Genomic DNA, 25,090 nt, shown 5'->3' on the forward strand with positions numbered 1-25,090 from the left:
AAAAGTCCATGTTTTCGGAGCATTAAAAAGAACAGATTAAATGGTATGACTGCGTAAAACTTAATAAACAACTCTTTCCTACAAAATAGATTTTTAAGCAAATATGAGAAGCATCCTGGAATAGGGAGGGTACTGTTATGAAAGCTATTAAACTGTCTGCTTATATTTACCAATAAAATGCCATAAAATGACGACATGGATCATAATGAGAGGAAGTGAACATGTCGCTAATGTGATGGATGGAATCTGGAACCTTGAATGCCCATCTGCCTTGACATTCCTTCAACATTTTATAATACAGCTCAACCCCGTTATAGCGAGATCAGATATAACGCGGATTCGCTTATAACGCGGTTTGAGCATAAACCCAAATTAAAAAAAAATAAAAAATTTAATTTTGTTTTATATTAAAAAAAAAAAAGTATACACTGCATACACTGCACACACTCACAGCACACTGCACACACTCACAGCACACTGCACACACTCACAGCACACTGCACTCATTCACTGCACACTGCATACAATCACAGCACACTGGATACAATCACAGCACACTGCATACACTCACAGCACACTGCATACACTGCACACACTCACAGCACCCTGCACACACTCACAGCACACTGCATTCATTCACTGCACACTGCATACAATCACAGCACACTGGATACAATCACAGCACACTGAATACACTCACAGCACACTGCATACACTGCACACACTCACAGCACCCTGCACACACTCACAACACAATGCACACACTCGCAACACAATGCACACACTCACAGCACCAGCACACACAGCACACTGCATACACTCACAGCACCAGCACACTCTCACTGCATACACACACAGCATACTCACTGTATACACTCACAGCACACACACACAGCCCTCCCCTTTGGTGTCACAGGCCACCTACCTTTGGGGGCATCGTGGGGCTGCTGGGGATGGGAGGGCGGGCATCGGCGTGAGGCTGGAGGGACGGTGCAGGGATCGGTGCGAGGCTGGGGGGGGCGGTGCGGGGTTCAGTGCGAGTCTGGGGGGGGGGGATCGGTGTGAGGCTGAAGGGGTCCTTAGTTGGATGGTGCGGAGCTGCTGAGGGGAGTGCGGGGAATGCTGGGAGTATTACAGTGGCTGCTAGGGGACATGTAGGGCTGCCGGCGCCTCACTCCACCTCTTCCCCCCCCCCCTCCTCCTCCTCCCGATCAGGCGCGCGGCGACCATTTTTTTAAAAATTAGCGCGACCCCGGTTATAGCACAGTCGGATCAGCTATCCAATAGGAAAGCTTCTCCTGCTCCGGTCACATGGTCCCAGCTCACAGTGCAGTATAGAGTCCTGCAGCTCCCGCGTGGGCTCCACACTGACGCTGATGCTGCCCCACCGCACCTCTGCTTACCTGTTCAGATGTCGCCACGGGCTTCCAGCAGGTAAGAGATACTTTTCAACTTCCCTTACATTACCCGGATACCCGGTGCTGGGTCCACTTACCAGCTGCTGGGTCTGGGTAATTTCTGGGTTGCTGAAAAGCCAACGGGTAGTACCCGGTACATCACTAGCCCAAGTTTCACATCCATATGTGAGCACAGGCAGGAAGGATACACTGTTCAAACACTTTCCTCTTGAGACACAGTGGAATGTTCCCTTGAAATATTATCTTGTTCCTTTCAAATGCCCTCCATCTCATCTTAATTATCCTATTGATTTTGAGTCAAAAGGTTTTTATCTGCTGGCCAAGGTAGACATGGTCATCCCCTTCTTTTAGTTCTAGTCCATTTATTTCAATCTTTGCAGACTTAACATATTTAGTGAATATCACTTTGGTCTTGCTGAGATTCATATGGAGGCCCACTTTCTTACTTGCTTCCGCGAGTTCCCCAATTTCTTGCTGGAGGTTTTCTGGACTTATGGCAAAAATAAGTTATCTGCAAATCATCGACGACTCAAATATTTACCGTTGATTTTGATTCTTTTTTTCTTTCCAATGGTGACAAGCTGTCTCCCTGTGGCACTCCCTTAGGTCGGGCTTATAGTGCTGTCGCCACCCGCGAAAGTTATAATTTAACTTTCAGTGACGTCGCTAGCAACGGGGTCATTGATTGGTTCAGAGACAGTCACATGTGGCGACAGTCTCTGAAAAATCAAATTTACCCGGCTTCCAAATTTTTGGTCGCTCCGTTGCTCGTCGCGCTTACCATAAGCGCTTGCGACGGAGTCAATTGTTTTGTTTTGGAGCGATGTTGCTTCGCCGTCGCAGGCACTATAAGCGCAACCTTACACTTATCTTGCATGTGACGTCTTGAAATCTAATGGTTGATGTGGCATTCTCGTAAATTTTCTGTATAATATCAATGTACTCTTCTTCAACACTTTTTATCTTCTTAATGCATCTAGGTCCACTGAGGTGTAGACAGAATAAAATTATTTTTCATAATCTATGAATCCTATTGTGAGTGGTAGATCGTATTCATTATTTCAGGATATCACCTTGTAAGACTTGGATGTGGTCCATTGTGTTGCACCCACTGTAAATCCCCATTGTTCTTTAGGCTGGGTGAAGTCAAGGGTCTGTTTGAGTCGATTAGTGAGTATCTTCGTAAAAATCTTGTAAGTGATTGGAAGTAGACCACCGATTGGTTTGTAGTTCTTGAGGTTTTCTTTGTGTCCTTTCTTATGGATGAGAATAAGTATGGCAGTACTTGTTCTGGAATTTTGCTGTTCTTCAAGCAGCATGTAACGAGTTTTTCAAGGACTTTTTTCTACTTCCCCAGCTTTTAGGTGTAATTCCATCTTCCCTAGAAGCCTTCCCATTTTTCATGGATTTTATTGGTTTTGCCAGTTGTTCTGGAAGGACGAATGGTACATCATTGGTGGGTTTTTTTCTCGCTTGGCCTCTGCTGGATTATCTCGTTTTCTGTGCGCGTACAATTTCATGTAGAAGTACTCAACTCTCTTTATGATAAGAGTGCACTGTCTTTTATTTGATGTATGTAATGTATGTATGTGTACATACACTCGAGTCTACGTGCACCCTACAAGCTAAGTAATTTTGTGTTTCTGTATTTGTTGGACTGTTCTGAGTGTCCCAGATATTGGTGGCTTTCTATTGTCTGTTATTGTGAAGATTTAAACAGCCATTTTGTTTCCCCTGGAAGGAATGGGAGTGGCACTACCTTTTACGGATGTGTATCTTTACCAGCGGCTCAGTTATGTGCGCCCCTACTTCCTACCTATATATAAAAAAAAAAAAAAGGTGTTTGGGGGGGGGGGGGGGATGGAATTGAGCATATTTTTTGTTACGTTTTTATATTTTAAAAAGTGTGATAATTGTCAACCCCATTACTCAATTCCTAATCTTTCTTCAATAATCCTTTTCCGACCTTTAGAATCATGTGCAGTTACATTGCTGTATACTATTTTAACCCTATAGAAAGTTTGCACCCAATACCTAGACTGCAGGCGTGTCCCTAAATCCGCTTTTGCCCTCCTGCTTTTTCAAACGCTATTTGACAGAGAAACCACTGAATGTAAAAGGTTGGCTGTGCTGAGGATGAGAGCAGAACTGTCGAAAGCTTGTCCTAAAATTGTAATTGTTAGCCCAAATAAAAAAAGGCATCACCTCATACCGAAGTACTCATTTATTCTGCACTATCGCAACATGAGTAACACGGCTATGTCTATATCATTCATGATGGAGAGAAGAAATACAAATGGGGAAAAGCCATCTTAAAGCTGCAGTTCAGTCAATATCCTGCATGTGTTTTTTTTAATAAATCAGTTCTGTAGTAAGAAAAAATACTTTTAGCATTTTCTGTTTTTAAAAAAACAACTTTGAAAGACCAATTTTCTTGTATTCCTTTTTAACAGCCATTTGCTAAGGCACTGCCCCTCCATGTCCTGTCACAAGCTCAACACCCCTTTGTCAGCCCTGCCCTCCCTCTAGCACATGTCAGTGCAGGAGTGCTCATGAATATTCATGAGCTTCCACTGAGTGACAGAGGCAGAATATAAACATATGCCAGCTCTAATTATGTCACAAAATTTCGCCAATCAATACATGGAGAACGAATTGACCTGCAGCTATACAGTTCTTTAGGTAATTAGAGATTGCCCACATGAAACTATTGAAGTAAAAAAATAAATAAAAAAAAAAAAAAAAGACTGAACTGCAGCTTTAAACATGACCCATGTGTTTTTTTTCTTCTTCTTTCATATACAGTTATTTGCTCAATATAGCAGTGACAAAATGTTCCCATGACTTTCTCAGACAATATTTTTTATTTACCAGTAAGAACCTCTAAGGAAGAGGGATTTCTCCTTTCAATTCCTTATTGTTGTGCTCTTTTAAAACACATTTTTCTAAATGGATTTTGTATTTTGTTTACTTTGTTTATTATTAGTACATAGCATTCTCTACCCTTGTTATTTTCTAATAATAATAAATAATAATAGCATTTTCTTGTATAGCGCTCCTAGTTTTACGTAGCGCTTTGGAGATATTTTGCGGGCACAGGTCCCTGCCCCGTGGAGCTTACAATCTGTTTTTGTTGCCTGAGGCACAGGGGGATAAAGTGACTTACCCAAGGTCACAAGGAGCCGACACCGGGAATTGAACAAGGTTTCCCTGCTACAATAGTTAAATAAATAAACAAGCGCAAATAATATCACAAATAAATCAAACGTAACACAGATGATATACTATCCTTAATGAGTGCAGCTCCTGACGTAGAATTCAAACCAAATTCAATCAGCAAACGAAGGAGAAACAGGTGCGCAAATCACATCAGGATATGAAAAAGAAATTGAAAACACAAAATAGTGCAATATTGTCTACTCCAACACAATAGCTTCAATGCTGGAAGTTCTATAAAATTTGCACTCACGTCCAGGAGTACCTGTCTGGAGATATAAGTTGGTAACTTTGAATAACCACAATGCTTTCATTTCACGTTAAACACATGAGTGCAAATTTTATAGAAAATCCCCTGCTACAATGCCAGTGTCTTTACTCACTGAGCCACTCCTCTTCTCTTTTTTAGGTGGATTGTAGACATGGAAGGAGCACCCGGAACATTATACGAAGGAGAAAAGTTCCAGCTTTTATTTAAGTTCAGCAGTCGATATCCTTTCGATTCTCCTCAGGTAATGTTTATTCAGAATAAAAATGTAATTAGTAACTTTCCTAGAACTGGCATTACTTGCCAGGGAAACATTTTGTGTTTTTTGTATTTTTAGTTTCATAGGAATATTCAGTTGTTTAGACACCTGAATTGTAGTGTTCTTGTTCAACATTGGCAGATGTTGTATAGTTCAATTTTCCCCCGTCGTCCTTTCTTAGATTGTATCCAAAACAAGTCTGAAATCATGCAGGCTATTTCTGGAGACAGTTAAATTTTTATATTCCTCCATGGTCCAGGAGCTCCATTGTACAATATGCTAGTTTATGCAGTGTTTCAATTTTCAGATATAATTGATGACAAATGTGAATGCAAAAGACCGCCACAAAAACTAAGCCATGTCTGTAGCATCATTTACATTTTTTTTTTTTTTTAAATACTGTTAGCCATGGGAGGGAATCCTTGGGACTACCGAACAAAATCCATACTATTAAAGAAGCAATCCAAGCGTTGTTTTTTTCCCTTGATTTTTTAATACATGGTTGAAGCAGGGGGTCTCTGGACCTGAACCCCATTAGTTTCAGCTCCGGGGAAAGCCTGCTTCTGGGGATAATTACCTCTGAAAGGGGTGTCGGTATCTGCAATTTTCAGGTGCCTTGTCATATGGGCCAATAGGAAGCCGCACCGGATGATGTCACAGGTTCCTATTGGCCTGCAGCACCCGGGAGCTTTGAAAAGCAGCCATATAGTGAACCCTGAGTGGCTACCCGCAGTGTACTTCTGGAAGCAGTGGGTCCCCTGAAATTAAAGGGGTTCAGTTCTGTATATAAAAAAAAAGACAACTTCAATTGCCTCTAACTCCATTCTAGTAATTGATAGTAAGTTGAGCAGCACAGAACTAAACTTCAGTGTGTACTTTTCTCATGTCTGAGCAGTATGATGTTTCTATAGCACAGCATTTTCCTCTTCTTTAACTAGGCTCATTATAGGGTTTAGAGGCCTCTTGACAGAATGGAAATACTCCTTTTTAAAACCGTGTCATTCTATGAGAGGTCATTAGCAGTCCCTACATGCCCTCTTATTACTTTGCTAGGTTGGTAATAAATGTTAACGGAGAACTGTGTTTACAGGTGTGTATTCAGAGGACATTACCATTGTACATAATGAAAAGCATAACATGGCATCTGTTGCCAAAGGACATTGTCCTGTTCATTGGAAATAGGTGGTGTTCAGTTGAGAAAATCTTTCCTTACGTTTGTGAAATGTTTCAGTAGGTTTATATAGACTAATGGCCAAAGCCTGTTTAAAAATGGCTTCAATATAAGCTTACTCTGAAATGTTATGTAATCTTGTTCAGACCCTTTCATCTGCAAATATAGCAGCGTTTATCATTTCAGTAGAAGCCCAGAATGAAGCCAGTATGTTTTGTTTCAATTATTTAGCATCCGCAAAATGTTTTGAGGGCATAAATTAGAAAAGCTATTAAACAAACGAAAAAAAAGTTGTTAAACTTGGGTCACAGCAATATGTATAAGAAGGACTCAAATATTGAGAAAGTAATTACCTAGCATTCAGCTTATTGCATTTGTAAGTTTTCAGTTTAATATGCATTGCCAGCTCCACCAAACTGATAAGGCTAAATAAGTGAGATTTGGGTTTCTGTACCATAAAATAACATTTACATGGAAAAATCCTGACTTGTCAAGATGCTTCCCCACTATATGAATGAGTAATACTGCCTTCCTGTATAATACGGTTACCAAAAGCGCACCAAGTACAGTAAAGTAATGAAAAGCTTGTGTGCATCCTGTTTCCCAGGCCTCTTCCAGTCATTAGATCGGTAACTAGTATTCAGATTCTGCAGATACACGAGTATTTTTTCTTTCTTTACTGTACCCGGTACTGTGGTCTCTTTCTGGCACTTCACCCTTAATGTATGCTTGTTTTGAAGCTGGTTAATACGGTGTCTTAATAATGCAAATCTAGCTACAAGGTTCAGGCTGTTTAGTTAATATGGAAAAAAAACAGCTGGCCTTGAGATGGCTGAGGTTACATTGGGTTTTAGTTTTCTATGGAGTAACAATACTTCTCTACAAATTAGTAAGTAGTAATTAGTATCCCTAGAGAAGTACGGTATGCGATTGACAGCTATGCCTCTCGTGCTCCTGCAGAAGACCTGCAGCTGAGGCCGAGCTGTCAATCCTCATTCTGCCTGCCTAGGTAGTGCCTCTCTGTGACTGGCATAGCGCTAATCTATGCATTGTGCGGTGCAAATTTAGACAGATGAAGGCAACTAATATAGCAGGAAGTAGGTAGTGTATGTACAAATGTGTCTATTTTATTTTGGTTTGTTAATCAATAATTTCATGCCTATTATACACATATACGTGTGTAAATGCGACCTCCTATGAGTACGTTTGTTGTACTTGCACTTCATTATCCACGTTTTGCTGCTGTTAAATGATTAAAGCAGTAGGCTAAAGCTTTTGGACATGACAGACTCCAGCAAGGCAAGAGAATAAATAAGAAAAGTATAACATCAATATGGGTGAAAATACTCTTAAGGCAAGGGGGAAAGGGAAAAAAGCTATTGCAAACAGCCAAATGGAATAAAACAGGGTATTTATCACCCCCAAAAAAGAGTGCATACCATATATACTGTGTGCTTATATAACAGCTTCTATTATGATAAAATCAGTATACATGTACAATAACATAGCATGGAATAAAGATAATAAATCCAAGTCAACAAGTAACATAAAATAAAAGGGACCGGTCCACAGAATCAGCAGTAATGGTGTGCTAATGCTTGGCACCTTTTTGGAATCTGGGCCATTGTGAGAAATTCCCAACATTTCAGGATAAACCCTTTCATCAAGAGGAAATGTAGTAGTGTTCACATCACAGATTGTATACCATAGTCCACAAAACCTTCAGTGTTTCTTGATTTTACTGATATAACGTACTGTATACATTTTGAGACGACAGTTGTCTGATATCTTGTATTATTACATGAGCTGTAGCTTTCTGTTGGACAATGTGTTCTATTTTTCTGAAAATTTAAGGAGATTAAAGAAGTATTAATTCTCATACTTTTTGAGAACATCATAGAAAGCAAAAGTACGTGTAGCAATAGATAAGATTCTGGATGTTAAATGTGTTACTTTTTTCTAAATGCTTAAAAAAAAAAAGCCAGAAAGAATACATGTTTTTTTCTTTTCTTTTTAGGTTATGTTTACTGGTGATAATATTCCTGTCCATCCTCATGTTTATAGCAATGGCCATATCTGTTTATCTATTTTAACTGAAGATTGGTCTCCAGCTCTCTCTGTGCAATCCGTTTGTCTTAGCATAATCAGCATGCTTTCCAGCTGCAAAGAAAAGGTAGGGGCTGCAAACACTGTGACATGTTTCCCAAAATGTATTGCACCAGTGATTTGTCTCTTGTGTTCTTCAACGTGTGTTCTGTGGAACCCCTGTGAGGTAACTAGAGGTTCCCTGAGAAAATATTGGTAATGGCACACATTTTACTCTTTGACATCAAAATAATGAATTTATTGCCATATAATTTATTTAATTATGTAATAAGTGTACTCAATGTTATACTGTAACGTTATAAATTATCCATGGGTTTAAAGTGGCAATCCTAGCAGCTTACATTTTTTTTAATGTATGCTGCATTTGATTACCTTGATTGAAAACGAATTACATACACTGCCGATCAGTTAGTTCTCCCGTGATCGATCAACAAAATCAAGTTTCCCAGGGTTCACTAAATGGCTGCCTTGCAGTTTCAAATCAATCCTTCAGTCAGTATACCTCAGCAGAATGTATCCTTATATTACTAAGGTTACATTATCTATTGTTACAGTTTTCAGCTCAAATTACTGAGCATATTGGCAACACATTATCACAAACGGGAAAGAGTGTTGAAGGTAGCTACAGAAATTAAATATGCTCAGTATATTAACTCATTAAGAATGGCATTGTGTTGAATTTAAAAAAAAAAAAAAAAAAGTAGTATTATCTAATATTACAGAACTGATTTATTTAAACAAAAAAAACCCCATAAGATATTGCTTGGATTGCTCCTTTAAACACAAACATGAGACAATCCGCTTATTTGAAAGAAGGCAATTAATGACATTTTTAAAAAGGATATTAAGGTATTAATAACATAGTTACTGTATTTAAAATCAGATTTATACATGGGATGGGTCTGAAATTGTCACTTTTGATGTCTGGTTGCGTAAAATTTATGTGGAGCACAACAAGGAAAAAAAATCAAATGACCCAAATTGGTGCACCCAGTCAAAAAAGAGGCAGTGTCCCAAGCTTGCAATGTTTAAAGATGTTGTGAAAATTATATGGGGGGGCAAAAAAATATTACTTTATACAGTACTACCCTCTCAACTCTTTAAATTTAATATACACATCAGTGTTTCAAATTCTGTAATTATATTTTAGCCATAATATTAGCATTGTGCGATATTTTTGTCAGGAACACAAATCTGTGCTCATTGATGTTTCACCTTTTCCCGGCTTCACCCCTCGGCCCCACATTGGTGGAACTCTGTAAATACCAACATAAAAACTCCCGTGCAATAGGGGGGGGATGCGGGGGGAGAGAAGCGGCTGTCATAACAGGCTTTGCAACCTTAACTTTAACGAAAAAAAAGCTGCAGATATAGACATTTAATAAATATAATCCACATGTCCCTGTGTGTGTGTGTGTGTGTGTGTGTGTGTGTGTGTACATATAGATATATAGAGGGCTTTGCAAATGCACTCATCCACTCTACTGTGGTGAGTGCATTTGGGCCGCAGTCGAGTGCTTGCCTGCAGCGGCTTCTCCGGGCATTCTCCATATTCCCCTGCAAATTGTACTGTCTCCCCTTCAGGTCCTGTAAAAATGGCCGCCGTCAAATGACAATGGGACGCTACATAACATCACAATGTCCCGTTGCCATGGCATTTTTACAAGACCTGAAGGGGAGACAGTACAATTTGTATGGGAGAAGGCCCCAACACACCGCCGGGACCCCGTCGCAGGTAAGACTCGTGAGGGGGGAGAGGGAGTTTTTTTGGGGGGGGAGGCAAGGTGGGTTTTTTCCAAGTTTGTTGAGCCCTGGATAGTTACATAGTAGATGAGGTTGAAAAAAGACGTAGGTCCATCACGTTCAACCTATGCTAAATTTAGACAACAGATACTTTATCCTATATCTATACTTACTTATTGATCCAGAGGAAGGCAAACAAAAAACCCCATTAAGGGGAAAAAATAATTCCTTCCTTACTCCAAGAATTGGCAATCGGATTAATCCCTGGATCAACATCCTTCAAATGTATACTTATTTGATATATCCCTGTATAACTTTCCCATCTAAAAAGATGTCCAACCTTTTTTTGAACAAATCTATTGTATCTGCCATCACAGTCTCCATGGGTAATAAATTCCACATTTTAACTGCCCTTACTGTAAAGAACCCTTTCCTTTGTTGCTAAGGGATGGCCCCGAGTCCTTTGTACTGTCCGTGGGATGAATAGTTCTTTTGAAAGCTCCTTGTACTGTCCCCGAATATATTTGTATATAGTTATTATATCCCTTCTTAGACGCTTCTTTTCTAATGTAAATAAATCTAATTTAGCTAGCCTCTCCTCATAAATTAGAATGTCCATCCCCTTTATTAATTTGGTGGCTCTTCTCTGCACTCTCTCTAATGTATTTTCTTAGGATTGGTGCCCAAAATTGTACTCCATATTCAAGGTGTGGTCTTACTAATGCTTTGTAAAGGGGCATAATTATGTTTACTTCCCTTCCATCCATTGTCTGTTTGATACAAGATAAAATCTTGTTTGCCTTTGCAGCTACTGCATGACATTGGGCACTATTGCTAAGCCTGCTGTCTGCAAGCACTCCTAAATCCTTCTCCATCAAGGATTCCCCCAATATATCTCCATTTAATTTGTAAGTCGCCTTTTTATTCTTGCATCCCAAATGCATAACCTTACATTTATCTGTATTAAACCTCATCTGCCATTTACCTGCCCACGTTTCCAGTCTCTCCAAGTCCTTCTGAAGAGAAATTACATCCTGCTCTGATTCTATTACTTTACACAATTTAGTATCATCAGCAAAGATGGAGACTTTTCTCTCGATCCCAACCTCAAGGTCATTAATAAACAAGTTAAAAAGCAGGGGTCCCAGTACCCTGAGGTACTCCCTCACGACTTTAGCCCAACCTGAAAAAGTTCAATTTATGACAACCCTCTGTTGTCTGTCCTTTAACCAGTTTTCAATCCAGGTGCATATATTATTACTGAGTCCAATTTTCTTTATTTTGTACACCAACCTCTTGTGTGAAACCGTATCAAAAGCCTTTGCAAAATCTATGTAGACCACATCAACTGCATTACCCTGGTCTAAATTCCTACTTACCTCCTCAAAGAAACAAATAATGTTAGTTTGGCAAGATCTATCCTTCATAAATCCATGCTGACTATTACTAATAATTTTGTTTTCCATTAGGTATTCCTGAATATTATCCCGTATTAAACCTTCTAGTAGTTTCCCTACTATTGAAGTCAGACTTAAATGTCTGTAATTTCCCGGTTGTTATCTAGCTCCCTTTTTAAATATAGGCACCACATCTGCTTTACGCCAATCTTGTGGTACTGAGCCTGTAGAAATGGAGTCCTTGAATATTAAATATAATGGTTTGGCTATTACTGAGCTTAACTCCTTGAGAACACTTGGATGTATGCCATCGGGGCCAGGTGCCTTATTTACTTTAATTTTTTCAAGTCGCTTATGAACTTCTTCCTCAGTTAACCAATTGTTCATTAATATGGAGGTTGTGGCTTCCTCCTGCGGCACTACTATTGAACTTGATTCTTCCCTGGTAAACACAGAGGCAAAGAATTTGTTTAATACCTCAGCTTTTTCCTTACCTCCAATAATCTGCCTACCCATCTCACACTGAAAGGGTCCTATATTTTCTTTTCTCATTTTTTTGTTATTAAGGTACCTAAAGAACTTTTTAGAGTTGACCTTACTTTCTATTGCAATCCTTTTTTCGTTATCCATTTTTGCTAATTTGATTGCCCTTTTGCAATTTTTGTTACATTCCTTATAATTCTGATACGATGCCTCTGTCCCTTCTGACTTAAAGAATCTAAACGCCTTCCTCTTCTTGTCCATTTCCTCCCCTACCTGTTTATTTTGCCACATTGGTTTTGACTTATTTCTTTTATACTTATTACCCAAGAGTATACACTGATAAGTGTGCTTTTCTAACAATGTTTTAAAGACTGACCGTTTATCGTCTACATTTTTCCCTGCAAAAACATCATCCCATAGATAGATCCACTGCTGGATGAAGGCCTTCCCAACAGAGATGGGTACATTTGTTTTGTTGTTTTGAATTCTCCTTGGATTGGCCGGTTCCTTTTTGGTCCGCGAATTTCCGTCAATCAATCAAAAAGGCCAATCTGCTACAATTTTGGATTTTTATTTTCAGAGACAGAGCAATACATTTCCGGATTGTTAAAAAAGACAAACACAGATTCCTTTCTAATTTTTTTTTTGTTTCAAATTTTTTTATTAGGCAGGTTATATGATATACATACATTGCAATGCAGCAACAACAACCTAATGCAAAAAAGGATTTTTTTTCTTTTTTTAAGAAGGTCCAAGAGATAGAAAAGAACTTCGCCAAAGGAGGCGAGACCTCAGGCCCACATAATGGACCGGTAAGAGTGAGGCTAGAAAAAGAGAGGGGGTGGAGGGGGAGGAAAGAGAGAGGGGGGGAAGGAAGGAATCCTCCTCCCAGCTGCCGGAACTCGTCCACTTTGGTTAGGGGTCGTCTCTTGTGATCAGAACCTGATTAGGTGAATGTTATATGGAGTCATTGGCTAAGCCAAGGCTCCCAGATTTTATAGAAGCCCTCTGTCGAGCGCTTAAGGAAAGCAGTCAGTCTCTCCATAAGCATAACTTCGTTCAGCCTTTTTTTTACCATTTGTAGAGAAGGGGGTGACACCTTCTTCCAGGAGGACGCAACCGCACATCTCGCCGCAGTGAGAATGAAGGAGATCAATTTCCTAGATGGTCGGTCAATTTCCTCTATTGGCCTGGCCAGTAGATAGGTCAGTGGATCAATGGGTATTGTGAGGTCGGTTATTTCTTCTATTAGAATTTGCACAGAAAGTCCAGGAATCCAGAAATATTGGCATGTCCACCAAATGTGGGCCATGTCTCCTCTTTGTCCTCAGCCTCTCCAGCATAGATCAGAAGCCAGAGGGACCTTTCTAATTTTATATCCCCTCAAACATCCCTCCAAATAAATTAGGGGCACATGTCTGTGCTGAAAAGGAGCACACCTGAGGTACCTAGCTGGGAGATATGCTAATAGCTATGCAAAGTGTATTTAAATGAGTTCCATCCCACGCTTCCTAAAATGCTTTTCATACCAACTATTTAGAGTTGATAATAAGCCTACGGTACCAACCCAATGACTGGAATGGTGGTAGACCCAACGGGACTAGAACCCACAACCTCTGCTTTTCTAGCAGTGAGCTAAACCAGATGATGGGTAGTATCATTGTCACATCCTACTTTTGAGCTGCTCACTGCAAACTGCAGTTATAACTGTGTAATCCCTAGAGCAGCGGAGGTAGCATCCATTTTCTTCTAACCCTGTAGAGCGAGGTAGCCCATGTTCTGTTCATCTTTTATTTAATTTCCCCTGGCCTCTGTAAATTATAGCCCTCAGTACATATTAGTACTTTGTGCTCGAAGTGCGTTCAAGGTTACAATCAACAAAATAGATATCCCTAAGTATGCAGTAGTGATGGACCGGGTACCCAGAAATTACCCGGTACCCGGCCATATTTAAGCTACCCGGAAAATACCTAGGACGCTTGAACCTGGTGCCGGGTATTTCCGTCTTGCTCTGCTCCCTCTATCGTCCTCCTGTAGAATGGCAGGAGCAGAGCAGCAGAAGAGAAGTACCTGCAGTCGGCGGCGGAGGGAGAGGAGAACGATGGCATCCTGCAGCCGGTGGCAGTGGGAGCAAAGGACAATGTGAGCGGAGCAGGAGGACAGCTGGCTTGGAGCTGCACTGTAGCAGCGGCAGACACCGGAAGTCAGAAGTGGGTCGCGCCCCTCCCCGGCTGTCCTGTGCTGCTCCTGCTCCGCTCACATGGTCCTCTGCTCCCACCGCCACTGGCTGCAGGATGCAGTCGTCATCCTCTGTTCCACCGCCGGCTGCTGACCACTGCAGGATGTCGTTGTCCTCTTCTCCCTCCGCTGTCGGCTGCAGGACATCACACCTACCCGACCGGGTACCCAGCTACCTGGCTGAGTAATTTTTAATTTTTTCTCCTCAGTATCCGGTACTCAGTGATTTTTTATTTTTTTTGACCCAGACCATCACTAGTAGGCAGTGTACAGCGCTAGCCATCTGTTTAGCTCACGTTTAGGAAATACAGGGATGGGGGGAGGAGAAGGGGTGAACCCTGCTCAGCTTGTAATTATGGGAGGAGAAGCTAGCAGTGGTGCTATCTGGGATAGAGGGGTACATGAATTAAGGAAAGCAGAGATCCCTACTGATGCACTCACTAGATCAAAAATAATAAAGTTTTAATAAACACATAGAAAACAGAAAAAAATCAGCTATTTAAAACCTAAAATAGCACATGTACTATCAAACAACAGTGAGTAAATTCTCACTACAGGCAGAGAAAAACTGTAAGACCTGTTGCATAACAGGTAAGTATATTACAGTGTATTGCTCCAAGGTACAGTATAAGGTACTAGTAGTATTTACCAGCACTACTGAAGTCACTTGCACCTGTCAATTAGTGTATACTTTGTATCTCCCCTTCTGAGGAGAACATGTTCTGGCAAGCAGCTTATTTTGACTCAGTAGTGACTTATGCAGTGATTCTACATTTCCCTACCCACTGCCAGACCAAGACCCCTTCTATTTGTTGGGGATTTACCCCACCTTATACCTTGGAGCAATACACTGTAATATACTTACCTGTTATGCAACAGGTCTTACAGTTTTTCTCTGCCTGTAGTGAGAATTTACTCACTGTTGTTTGATAGTACATGTGCTATTTTAGGTTTTAAATAGCTGTTTTTTTCTGTTTTCTATGTGTTTATTAAAACTTTATTATTTTTGATCTAGTGAGTGCATCAGTAGGGATCTCTGCTTTCCTTAATTCATGTAGCTCAGGTTTAGCTCACACTGCTAGAGCTGTTGTTCTGAATAACAGAGGTTGTGTGGGTTAAACTTCTGATCCTGTTGGGTCTGACAAAATACCCCATTCTTAAGGTGCCATAGACTTATCAACCCAATAACACTTTGTGTGCTTTTTTCGGAAACAAGAGGAATCACTTCCTGTAGTTTGTAGAGTTTTATTTATTTTAAAATAAAGTATTTCAATTCAGTATGTGTATGGCAGATGGCACAGTGAATGTGTGTCCCTGTTCACTTATATTGTAGCCATTTTTGTGTATATCCTTCATGTAGTACCAAAAATTAGTGAGTGCATATACCTGTAGTAGCTCCCTCCCTCTGGCTTCTTTTAAAAGCAGACCACTTCTACTTCCTGGTTGACAGTTTAATGTTCTTGGAGCACACCTGAGATACCTGTGAGATACGCTAATAGCTAGATTTAATTACACGTGTGAGCAGCCAAAATATAGAATGGGACACTGATAGTACCCATTCTCTCTCTCCTCTTTCTTGTCCTTCTTTTCCTCCTCCTCTATCTCTACTCCACAATGACCTTCCAGGTACTGCGCTTATAAACCCCTTTTCTCCGTGTTGCTCCAACAAATTTTCGGATTTCAGCCTCCCATCTTACTTTTGGTCATCGTCTTGGTCTTTAATTTCCGTTGGAATCCAGTCAAATACTACCGTAGTTCCTCTATTGTTTTTTTTAATTAATTTACTAGTTGGGAATCAGGGGGTCTTAAAAAAAAAAGCTTAAATCAGTGGGGGGTTTTGGGGGGGGGGGAGAGGGTTAACAGTAAAGTTCTTTTTTTTTTTTTTGTAAAATATTTTTATTGGATGTAAAGGTCTTGTTAATGCATTTAAACCCGCTTAGGTGTAGACAGAATCAAATGTTTATTCATAATCTACGAATCCTAAAATGAGTGGTAGCTTGTATTCATTACTTAGGGAAATAACTACTTCTATGTCTTGGATGTGGTCCATTGTGTTGTATGCACTGGCTTGTTCTTTAGACTGGGAAAAGTAAAGGGTCTGTTTCAGCTGATTGACGAGTATCTGTGTACAAATCTTGTAAGCAATTGAAGGTAGGCTGATTTAGTCTGTAGTTCTCAAGCTCTTCTTTTGTCTCCTTTCTTGTGGATAAGGATAACAATGATATTTCTTAATTGTTGTGAATTAAGTAGAAATAGCTGCGTCTATCCAGTTTGCGATAGTGCAGAGTAAATTTGCGATAGTGCAGAGTAAATGAGTACTTCAGTATTAGGTGATACCTTTTTTATTAGTTGATTATTTCCGCATTCCCTCTGGGGCCGGGTAATATGTAGCCACTAGTGGTATGTGTGTGGTTGTGTTTTTGTTTTGTTTGTTTTTATTGGACCACGTGTTCTCGTGGGGATTTAAGTGTAGTTGGGATTATTGTGGCAATATTCTTTGGCTTGTATCTCTTCTGTTTGAATAGCCAACAAAGCTAATAGTTCCAGCACTCTCTGACTATAGGAAAAGTAGCAACAAGTGGGAAATGCCAAATTAAATGAATATTTAATAAATGCACAAGTTATATACAAGGAGCAAAGTGACACCAACACAATAGAACAAAACACACTAAAAAAATAGAAAAAAAAACTGTGAAAATGTGGAAGTGAAGAAAAAAAGGGGGGGGAGGGTGTATACAATGGGGGATAAACAGGGGGGCAACGTTTCGGGGACAAACCCCTTCCTCAGGTCCGTTCCCCCTTGTCCCAAAGGAACAAGAGGTACTTCCCTTACCCTAGTACCCCTCTGGATCCGCAGTCCACAGCAAATGTTCAAGTATACTAAAAGGTATAACTCATACTGGTAGCCCAGTTGAACTACCTATAATGAAACAATGATGAAAATAAATGAATGAAGTAAAATGAGAAATAAAAATAAAATGTAATAAAGATCATACTACACAATAAACTGTACAAAAAATGGATGTCACATCTGATGGTATGTACTGCACTAACCTATAAATGGAGAGAGATGACTTTGGATAGAGGTGGGGAGAGACAAAAGTGCAGGAAAGACGGATCACAACACAAGGGGTGCCACTAGTGACCCATAGTGGACCAGCCACATCCCTCATCAAGGGAGCAATAGAACGAGGGTCATACCAGGTCGTCGAGGCCATTTAGTAAAGGAAGCTGTGTATATGGTACTCTGCACACAGCTAGGGGTCAGGCTCAACCAGGGATAACAGTAAAATGAATATTTAAAAATAAGATGTGACCCAGAAGCACCCGTAGCTCGTCACTTCACACTCACCAGGCATAATGCTAGCCAGCTCAGGTACCAGGTTATTGATGGCATGAGGAAAAATCGTCGGGGTGTGTCACGGTAGCTTATGACAAGATATAATGAACACCAAATATCTGGGTTGAACTGAACTAGGCTTGGATATAATAAAATATAATTTATTCCTTAAATAAGGTGAACACAGCAATATAGTACAATTAACAGGCAAGAAGATAACACTTACTTAGGGTTGGGGAATGGAGAAGTATCCAATAGCAATTCTCCAGTAGTCCAGTGACATTCAAGATGGAATCAGAAGCACAACTCCAGCACAACTAGAAACTGTAGGGTTGACACAGTTTATATACCTGTGCAACCCTATTCTTACCATTGAACACAGCCTATTGGTGAACAATTATCTGTATCCACTCTCTAATGTGAAGACACAGACTAACCCATGCCCTCAGGTAACAATTAGACTGGCAGAGTTTGTTGATTGACTAATACTTAATCCCTAGACATTGGGTAACAATCAAGGCAGTTACTTTTTGATCACCGTGCTTAGGCTACTCTGCCGTCTGCCCTTCGTGACTTATTAGCCTAGCAAATGGCGTCTGCATTTTCAGAACAGATCCAAAATAAAATACATATACACTTTAATATCTACACATATTAATAAGTTCCATTCTGGTGGGCTCAGTGGGTCGACCTTTGCCAGTTTTTAATGCCTACAGTGACTCCACATATTGGCCAAATATGAACTCTCTGCGACCTCCAGAACTGGAGATACATTAATGCACTTTAAAACATTAAAATACATGCTTATAATGAAACATGGGAACAGGGGAACATACATTTTCAAGGTACAACAAGGTGCAAACCTCATCCCTGGACCGCAGTCCAGTTAACTCCTTGTCTCTCTGGTGAGGTCAGGGGATGGCCATAGGGGGTGCAACCCCTTTAATACCGGGCCACCCCCTTTCTCCCTCTACCCCTCCCCTTCTTAATGGGTGACCTGTGGCCCACTGGCCCTAACGGGGAGTGGGGCACTGCTGGCACCCTTAACGAACTCAGTCTCATAGGGATAGTCCTGACGTGAAAGTCCATCAGCATTGCTGTTTTCACTACCCTTTTTGTGCTGAATCGTAAACTCAAACTCTTGCAAGGCCAAGCTCCACCTTAGCAACTTGGCATTCTCCCCTGATGCCCTCTGCAGCCAACTCAAGGGGTTGTGGTTTGTGAGGACCGTGAAAGCCCTTCCATACACATAGGGCTGGAGTTTTTTGAGTGCCCACACAATGGCCAAGCACTCTTTCTCAATGGTGGCATAGGCCACCTCTCTGGGAAGTAGTTTTCGGCTGAGGTACACCACAGGGTGCTCTCTACCGTCGTCCCCCACTTGGCTCAACACAGCCCCAATGCCATAGTCCGAGGCATCAGTCTGTATGAGGAAATTTTATTTATTTATTTATAAAATATTTTACCAGGAAGTAATACATTGAGAGTTACCTCTCGTTTTCAAGTATGTCCTGGGCACAGAGTTAAGACAAATAATACATGGTTACAAATACAGTTACATAAATGAACAGGGTATACATTATATACAAGACTTTGCATGCACAGTTAAAGAAAATATATGTTATGGGCGTATGTAACAGTTACAGACCAGATTAAAATGTGAGACAGCCTTAGATTTGAAAGAACTTAAACTGGTGGTGGATGTGAGAGTCTCTGGTAGGTTGTTCCAGTTTTGGGGTGCACGGTAAGAGAAGGAGGAACGGCCGGATACTTTGTTGAGCCTTGGGACCATGAACAGTCTTTTGGAGTCAGATCTCAGATGATAGGTGCTGCATGTGGTAGGGGTGAGGAGCTTGTTCAGGTAGCTGAATGTTTGGTATAGTCTGGGGCAGCCAGTATGGGGGCCCCAGCAAGCACAGTTTTCAGTGCCTGGAAAGCAGTTTCACAGGCAGGAGTCCAGGTGATAAGCACAGGCAGTTGCTTCTTAGTCAAATCAGTCAGGGGTTTGGCCACGGCGCTGTACTGTGGGACAAACTTCCTATAGTACCCTGCGGTGCCCAAAAATGCCATGACCTGTTTCTTGGTCTTTGGAACAGGCCACTGAACTATGGCTTCTACCTTGGCTGGCTCTGGTTTGAGGTGTCCTCCACCCACCCTGTGCCCTAAGTACAGGACCTCTGCCATCCCTACCATACACTTAGTGGGTTTCAAGGTAAGCCCAGCCTCCCTGATCCTATCCAGCACCGCAGCTACATGTCCTAAGTGGGAGTCCCAGGAATTACTAAAGACAGCAATGTCATCTACGTAAGCCCTGGCATAGCTCTGCATCCCTTCCAGTAACCTATTGACCAGGCGTTGGAAGGTAGCCGGGGCATTCTTCATCCCAAATGGCATCACCAAAAACTCATAGAGGCCACTTGGAGTGATGAATGCTGACTTCTCCCTAGCCTCCAGGGTCAGTGGGATTTGCCAATAGCCTTTGCTCAAATCCATAGTGGTCAGATACTTTGCACCCGCGAGTTCATCTAGTAACTCATCCATGCGGGGCATGGGGTAGGCATCTGACACCGTCCCAGCGTTGAGCAAGCGGTAGTCCACACAAAACCGGGTGGTCTTGTCCTTCTTAGGAACTACGACTACCGGGCTTGCCCAAGGACTCTGGGACGGAGTAATAACCCCTAGGATCAGCATCTCCTCTATCTCCCTTTCCATACTGGTCTTGACCTCTGCTGACACTCTATAAGCGTGCTTATGCAGAGGCTGCAGGTCCCCTGTGAGCACTGGGTGTTTTGTGAGATGTGTGGTCCCTGGCATGTCAGTGAAGAGGGCCCCATACTTAGCTAGCATGTCCCTGGCTTCTCCCTTCTGCCTAGCACTCAACTGTGCCCCTATCTCCACCTGTTCCACAGTGTGTCCCTGCCTAGCCTCCCCTAGGAGATCAGGCAGAGCATTGCTCGCCGGATCCTCCAGCCTTGGGCTACAAATGGCCATTACTGCTCCCATACTCGGTGCTCTGTACTCTTTCAACATGTTAATGTGATATGTCTTGTGCCTCTCAGGCTCTAACTGTACAACATAGTTGCACTCATTCACCTTTCGGATGACCGGGTACGGTCCCGACCAGGCAGCCATTAACTTGTTCTCCCGAGTGGGTTTGAGAACAAGCACCTGCTGTCCTGGGATGAATTCTCTGCTACGGGCATTCCGGTCATACCATTGCTTTTGCTTGGTCTGAGCGGCCCTGAGGTGGTCCTGGGCCACCCCCTTGAGCATCTCTAACCGGTCTCGGAGATCTACTACATACTGTATCACTGTATCACTGAAGCATCAGTAGCAGTAGCCTCCCCTTCCCATCCCCCACGGAATAGGTCCAGAGGTCCACGTACCCTGCGGCCATATAGTAGCTCGAAGGGGGAGAAGTCTGTAGATTCCTGCGGTACCTCTCGGTAGGCAAACAGCAAGTGCTGTAAATGAATCTCCCAGTCTTTCCCCTCCGCCTCTATAAAGGTCCGAAGCATCTGCTTCAGGGTACCGTTAAACCTCTCACATAATCCGTTTGTCTGGGGATGGTAAGGGGTAGTGCGCCGGTGCTGTACACCGCATGCATCCCTGAGTCAATGTAACAGTTCACTCATGAACTGCGACCCCTTATCGGTTAGGATCTCACTAGGGAAACCTACCCTAGAAAAAATGTTCAGCAAAGCTGCTGCCACTGTCTTGGCATCTATGGTGCCAAGCGCTACTGCCTCAGGGTACCGGGTGGCAAAATCCACCACCGTGAGGATGTAGCGCTTCCCTGACCTGCTAGGAATCATAAGGGGTCCTACAAGGTCCATCGCTACTTTCTGGAAGGGTTCCCTTATTATCGGTAGGGGTTTCAGGGGTGCCTTCACACGGTCGCCCGCCTTACCCACTCGCTGGCAGGCATCACAAGAGCGGCAGAAATTGCCCACATCTCGAGATGCCCCCGGCCAGTAGTAACGCTGTAATAACCGGGCTCGCGTTCTGTTGACCCCCTGATGTCCCGCTAACGGAATAGAGTGAGCTACCCGTAACAGTTGCTGTCGGTACCCCTGGGGCACTACTATGCTGTTGCTTACCAGTCAATCCCTCCTCTATCCCTGGGTTCCCTTCTTCTCTATACAGGAGTCCCTTATACCATAGGCAGCGCTCAGTGCCTTCCCCTGCCTGAGATTCGGACGCCCAAAGTCTCACGCCGGCCAGGGTAGGGTCTGTCTTCACTGCCTCCCTAAACTGGGCTCCTAATTCTGGCCACCCCCCAGTCAGGTCATTGTCCGGAGAATGGGGAAGGGTGAGGGGGAACAGTAAGTCAGTCTGTGGTTGCAACTGATCCTGGCTTACCTCCCCGGGCTCCTCTGCGCCCTCCGCTAACGTCGGTCCCAAAGGCTGGGGGACTGGCGCCGCCGCCATTGCCGCTGTCTGGCTCCGGGTAACCGCCGCCACTGCAGCGGGCTTGGGCACTCGGTCATAGGTGCAGGTCATCGATCCCAGATCGTTGCCAAGAAGAACATCGGCATCCAAACCGGGTAAAACCCCCACCTCCCGCACACCCTGGCCCTCCCCCCAATCCAAAAAGATTCTGGCCACTTTCAAGAAACGTGGCTCTCCGTCGGCCACAGTGATCTGTATCCAAGGGCCTGGGATCAATTCCTCTGGCCGGACCATATCAGGTCGGAACAGGGTCACTGCAGCTCCTGAATCCAGCAAGCCGACTGCTTGCCGGTCACCGACTGTGACTGGGGTGAGATGTCTGCTCCGGCCGTCCGTCTGCTGCAGTTCCGCGCTGAGATGTCCTCCGCTCCTGGCTGTAGGCACCGATGAAACCGGGACAGGTGTGGCATGGGACGTCTTGCTGGGAGTTGTCTCCAGGACCGGTCCGGAGTCTGTGGTGGAAGCCACCCGCACGCGGGCTACCGGCTTCGCAGCTGAGGGGCGTTGCCCCTGATGGGGTCCGCCGGAACGCAGGGGTTCCGAGCAATCTGGTCTGATGTGACCAGGGCGGTTGCAGTTGTAGCACCGGCGCTCGTGCCGGAACTCCCCCGCCTTCGGTGGACTGCTGCCCGCAGGCGGCCTCTGAGTCCATTGTGGGGTATTGGCAGACTTTCTGACCGGTGTCGCCGCCACCGCCGCCTTGGCTACTGGTTTGGCGGTCATCAGGGTTCGGCTGGCCACATAGTCGTCTGCAAGCCTCGCCGCCTCCTTGTAAGTCTTGGGCTTCTTGTCGTACACCCAAGCCCTCACCGCCGGCGGGCACTGCTGCATGAGCTGCTCCTGAAAGATGAGGTCCAGCAGGCGTTGGTAAGTCCGTGCCTCATAGCCCTCCACCCAGCGTATCCCGTACAAAGCCATGCGGGTCACGTAGGTAACATAGGACTCCTGGGGCTGCCTCTCTTCCTGCCGGAATTTACCCCGGTAGGCTTCAGGGGTAAAACCGTACTGAAACAATAACAGTTCTTTCAGGTGTTCGTAGTCATCAGCATACTCATCTGGAAGCGCCATCATTGTCTGCTTAGCCAAGCCAGACAGTAAGGGGTCCAAACGTGCAACCCTATGCTGGGGAAGCACTTTGTACCGCCGGCACTGCGTTTCAAAGTTCTTTAAGAAACTGTCAATATGGTCAGTGCCTTCCACGAACTTGGTGAGACTGTGCTGATCCAGTTTAAGTTCATCATTGTTGGGTTGGACAGGGGGGGCAATAAGCGGCGAATATAGTACAATTAACAGGCAAGAAGATAACACTTACTTAGGGTTGGGGAATGGAGAAGTATCCAATAGCAATTCTCCAGCAGTCCAGTGACATTCAAGATGGAATCAGAAGCACAACTCCAGCACAACTAGAAACTGTAGGGTTGACACAGTTTATATACCTGTGCAACCCTATTCTTAACATTGAACACAGCCTATTGGTGAACAATTATCTGTATCCACTCTCTAATGTGAAGACACAGACTAACCCATGCCCTCAGGTAACAATTAGACTGGCAGAGTTTGTTGATTGACTAATACTTAATCCCTAGACATTGGGTAACAATAAAACATTAAAATACATGCTTATAATGAAAACGTGGGAACAGGGGAACATACATTTTCAAGGTATAACAAGGTGCAAACCTCATCCCTGGACCGCAGTCCAATTAACCCCTTGTCTCTCTGGTGAGGTCAGGGGATGGCCATATGTGGTGCAACCCCTTTAATACCGGGCCACCCCCTTTCTCCCTCTACAGGGTGGAGATACACAAAGTGTGTTACTCCAAAAGGAATCCAGATGGATCAGGCTTCTGGGCACAATGACTCCAAGAGGGATGGACAAAGAACTGGACCTAAGTTGTTATTTTTAAATACATTCATTTTACTTTTCCTATAGTCGGAGCGTGCTGGAACTATTAGCTTTGTTGGTTATTATGTAGGAGGATCTTGGGTCCTTCTTATGTTCCTTTGCACCCTGCATTTAGCTACACTATATTTTTCTATCTGACCATGAGTGCTGTCTATCATTTCTGTTCTTCTGTTTGAATGATTCAGTGAGGTGTCTGTTTCTGTTTTTAGTGTCTGAGCATATGTGGTGATATCTGCAGAGAGAGAGAGAAAGCTTGACTTATAATAATTGTTAGTTAAAAAAAAAAAAAAAAGGTGTCATCTAATACTGAAGATTCATTTACTCCATTGTTCTGGAATTTTTCCTGTTCTTCAAGCAGCATGTAAAGAGTTTTGCAAGGACTTTCTCTCCTTCCCCAGCTTCATTCAAGATTTCATTTGTAATTCACTCTACCCCCTGGAGCCGTCCCATTATTCATGGGTTTTATTGCTTTTGCTACTTCTTCTGGGAGGACGCATGGTACATCATTGGTGGTTTATTCTCGCTTTGCCTCTGCTGGATTATGCCCTGTTTTTGTGTGTTCTCGTACTATTTTCATTTAGAAGTCCTCAACTCTCTTTAAGTGGACAGTCTTTTATTGATGATCCATCATCTTGATGGAGTGCAATGATTTCCTTCTTTCCAATCATAAATCAGTGCTTCATCTTCTTTAAGATTTTGTTATCTTCAATAGTTCTTCAATAGTCTTCTTCATTATATCAAAGTTACATTTTCTTACAGCTTCAGTTTTTTTGCTTAACGTCTTCAGCTATTTGAGGAATTCTATTCTTGAGTCTTGGAATTGCTTCATTTCTTGTCATCTCGTCTGATATTTTCTTATCCTGTTTTTTGTTGTCGATTCCTCCAGTTTTTTCCATATTGATCCAATAAAAGGTCTCCCATTCTAATATTTGAAGTTCAGGTGCACAACAATACATAAACAAAAAGAGAAACAGCGCAAAAAACCTCATGGTGTAGTATGTAAAAATGATTTATATATTAAACGGGTGAGTATTGCACGTACATCAATAAAAGTATATATCAGCATGACATGTTTGGGGACATGTTACCACTA

General features: G+C 42.8%; 1 protein-coding gene across 5 annotated transcripts in view; it reads left to right on the top strand.

Moving 5' to 3' along the window:
* The window catches only part of UBE2W (ubiquitin conjugating enzyme E2 W), a 55,884-nt gene that overhangs the window by 14,432 nt on the left and 16,362 nt on the right, over positions 1-25,090 (top strand). For all 5 annotated transcript variants that reach the window (XR_012797288.1, XM_075583318.1, XM_075583333.1 and 2 more), the window contains exons 3-4: positions 5,044-5,146; positions 8,350-8,505. Coding sequence is in view for 4 of the 5 variants with exons in the window: in XM_075583318.1 (XP_075439433.1) it covers positions 5,044-5,146; positions 8,350-8,505 (259 nt within the window). In the remaining variant the exon portion in view is untranslated. The remainder of the gene's footprint in view (positions 1-5,043; positions 5,147-8,349; positions 8,506-25,090) is intronic.

Source organism: Ascaphus truei, chromosome 2 (genome assembly GCF_040206685.1).
Source record: "Ascaphus truei isolate aAscTru1 chromosome 2, aAscTru1.hap1, whole genome shotgun sequence".
Lineage (NCBI taxonomy): Eukaryota > Metazoa > Chordata > Amphibia > Anura > Ascaphidae > Ascaphus > Ascaphus truei.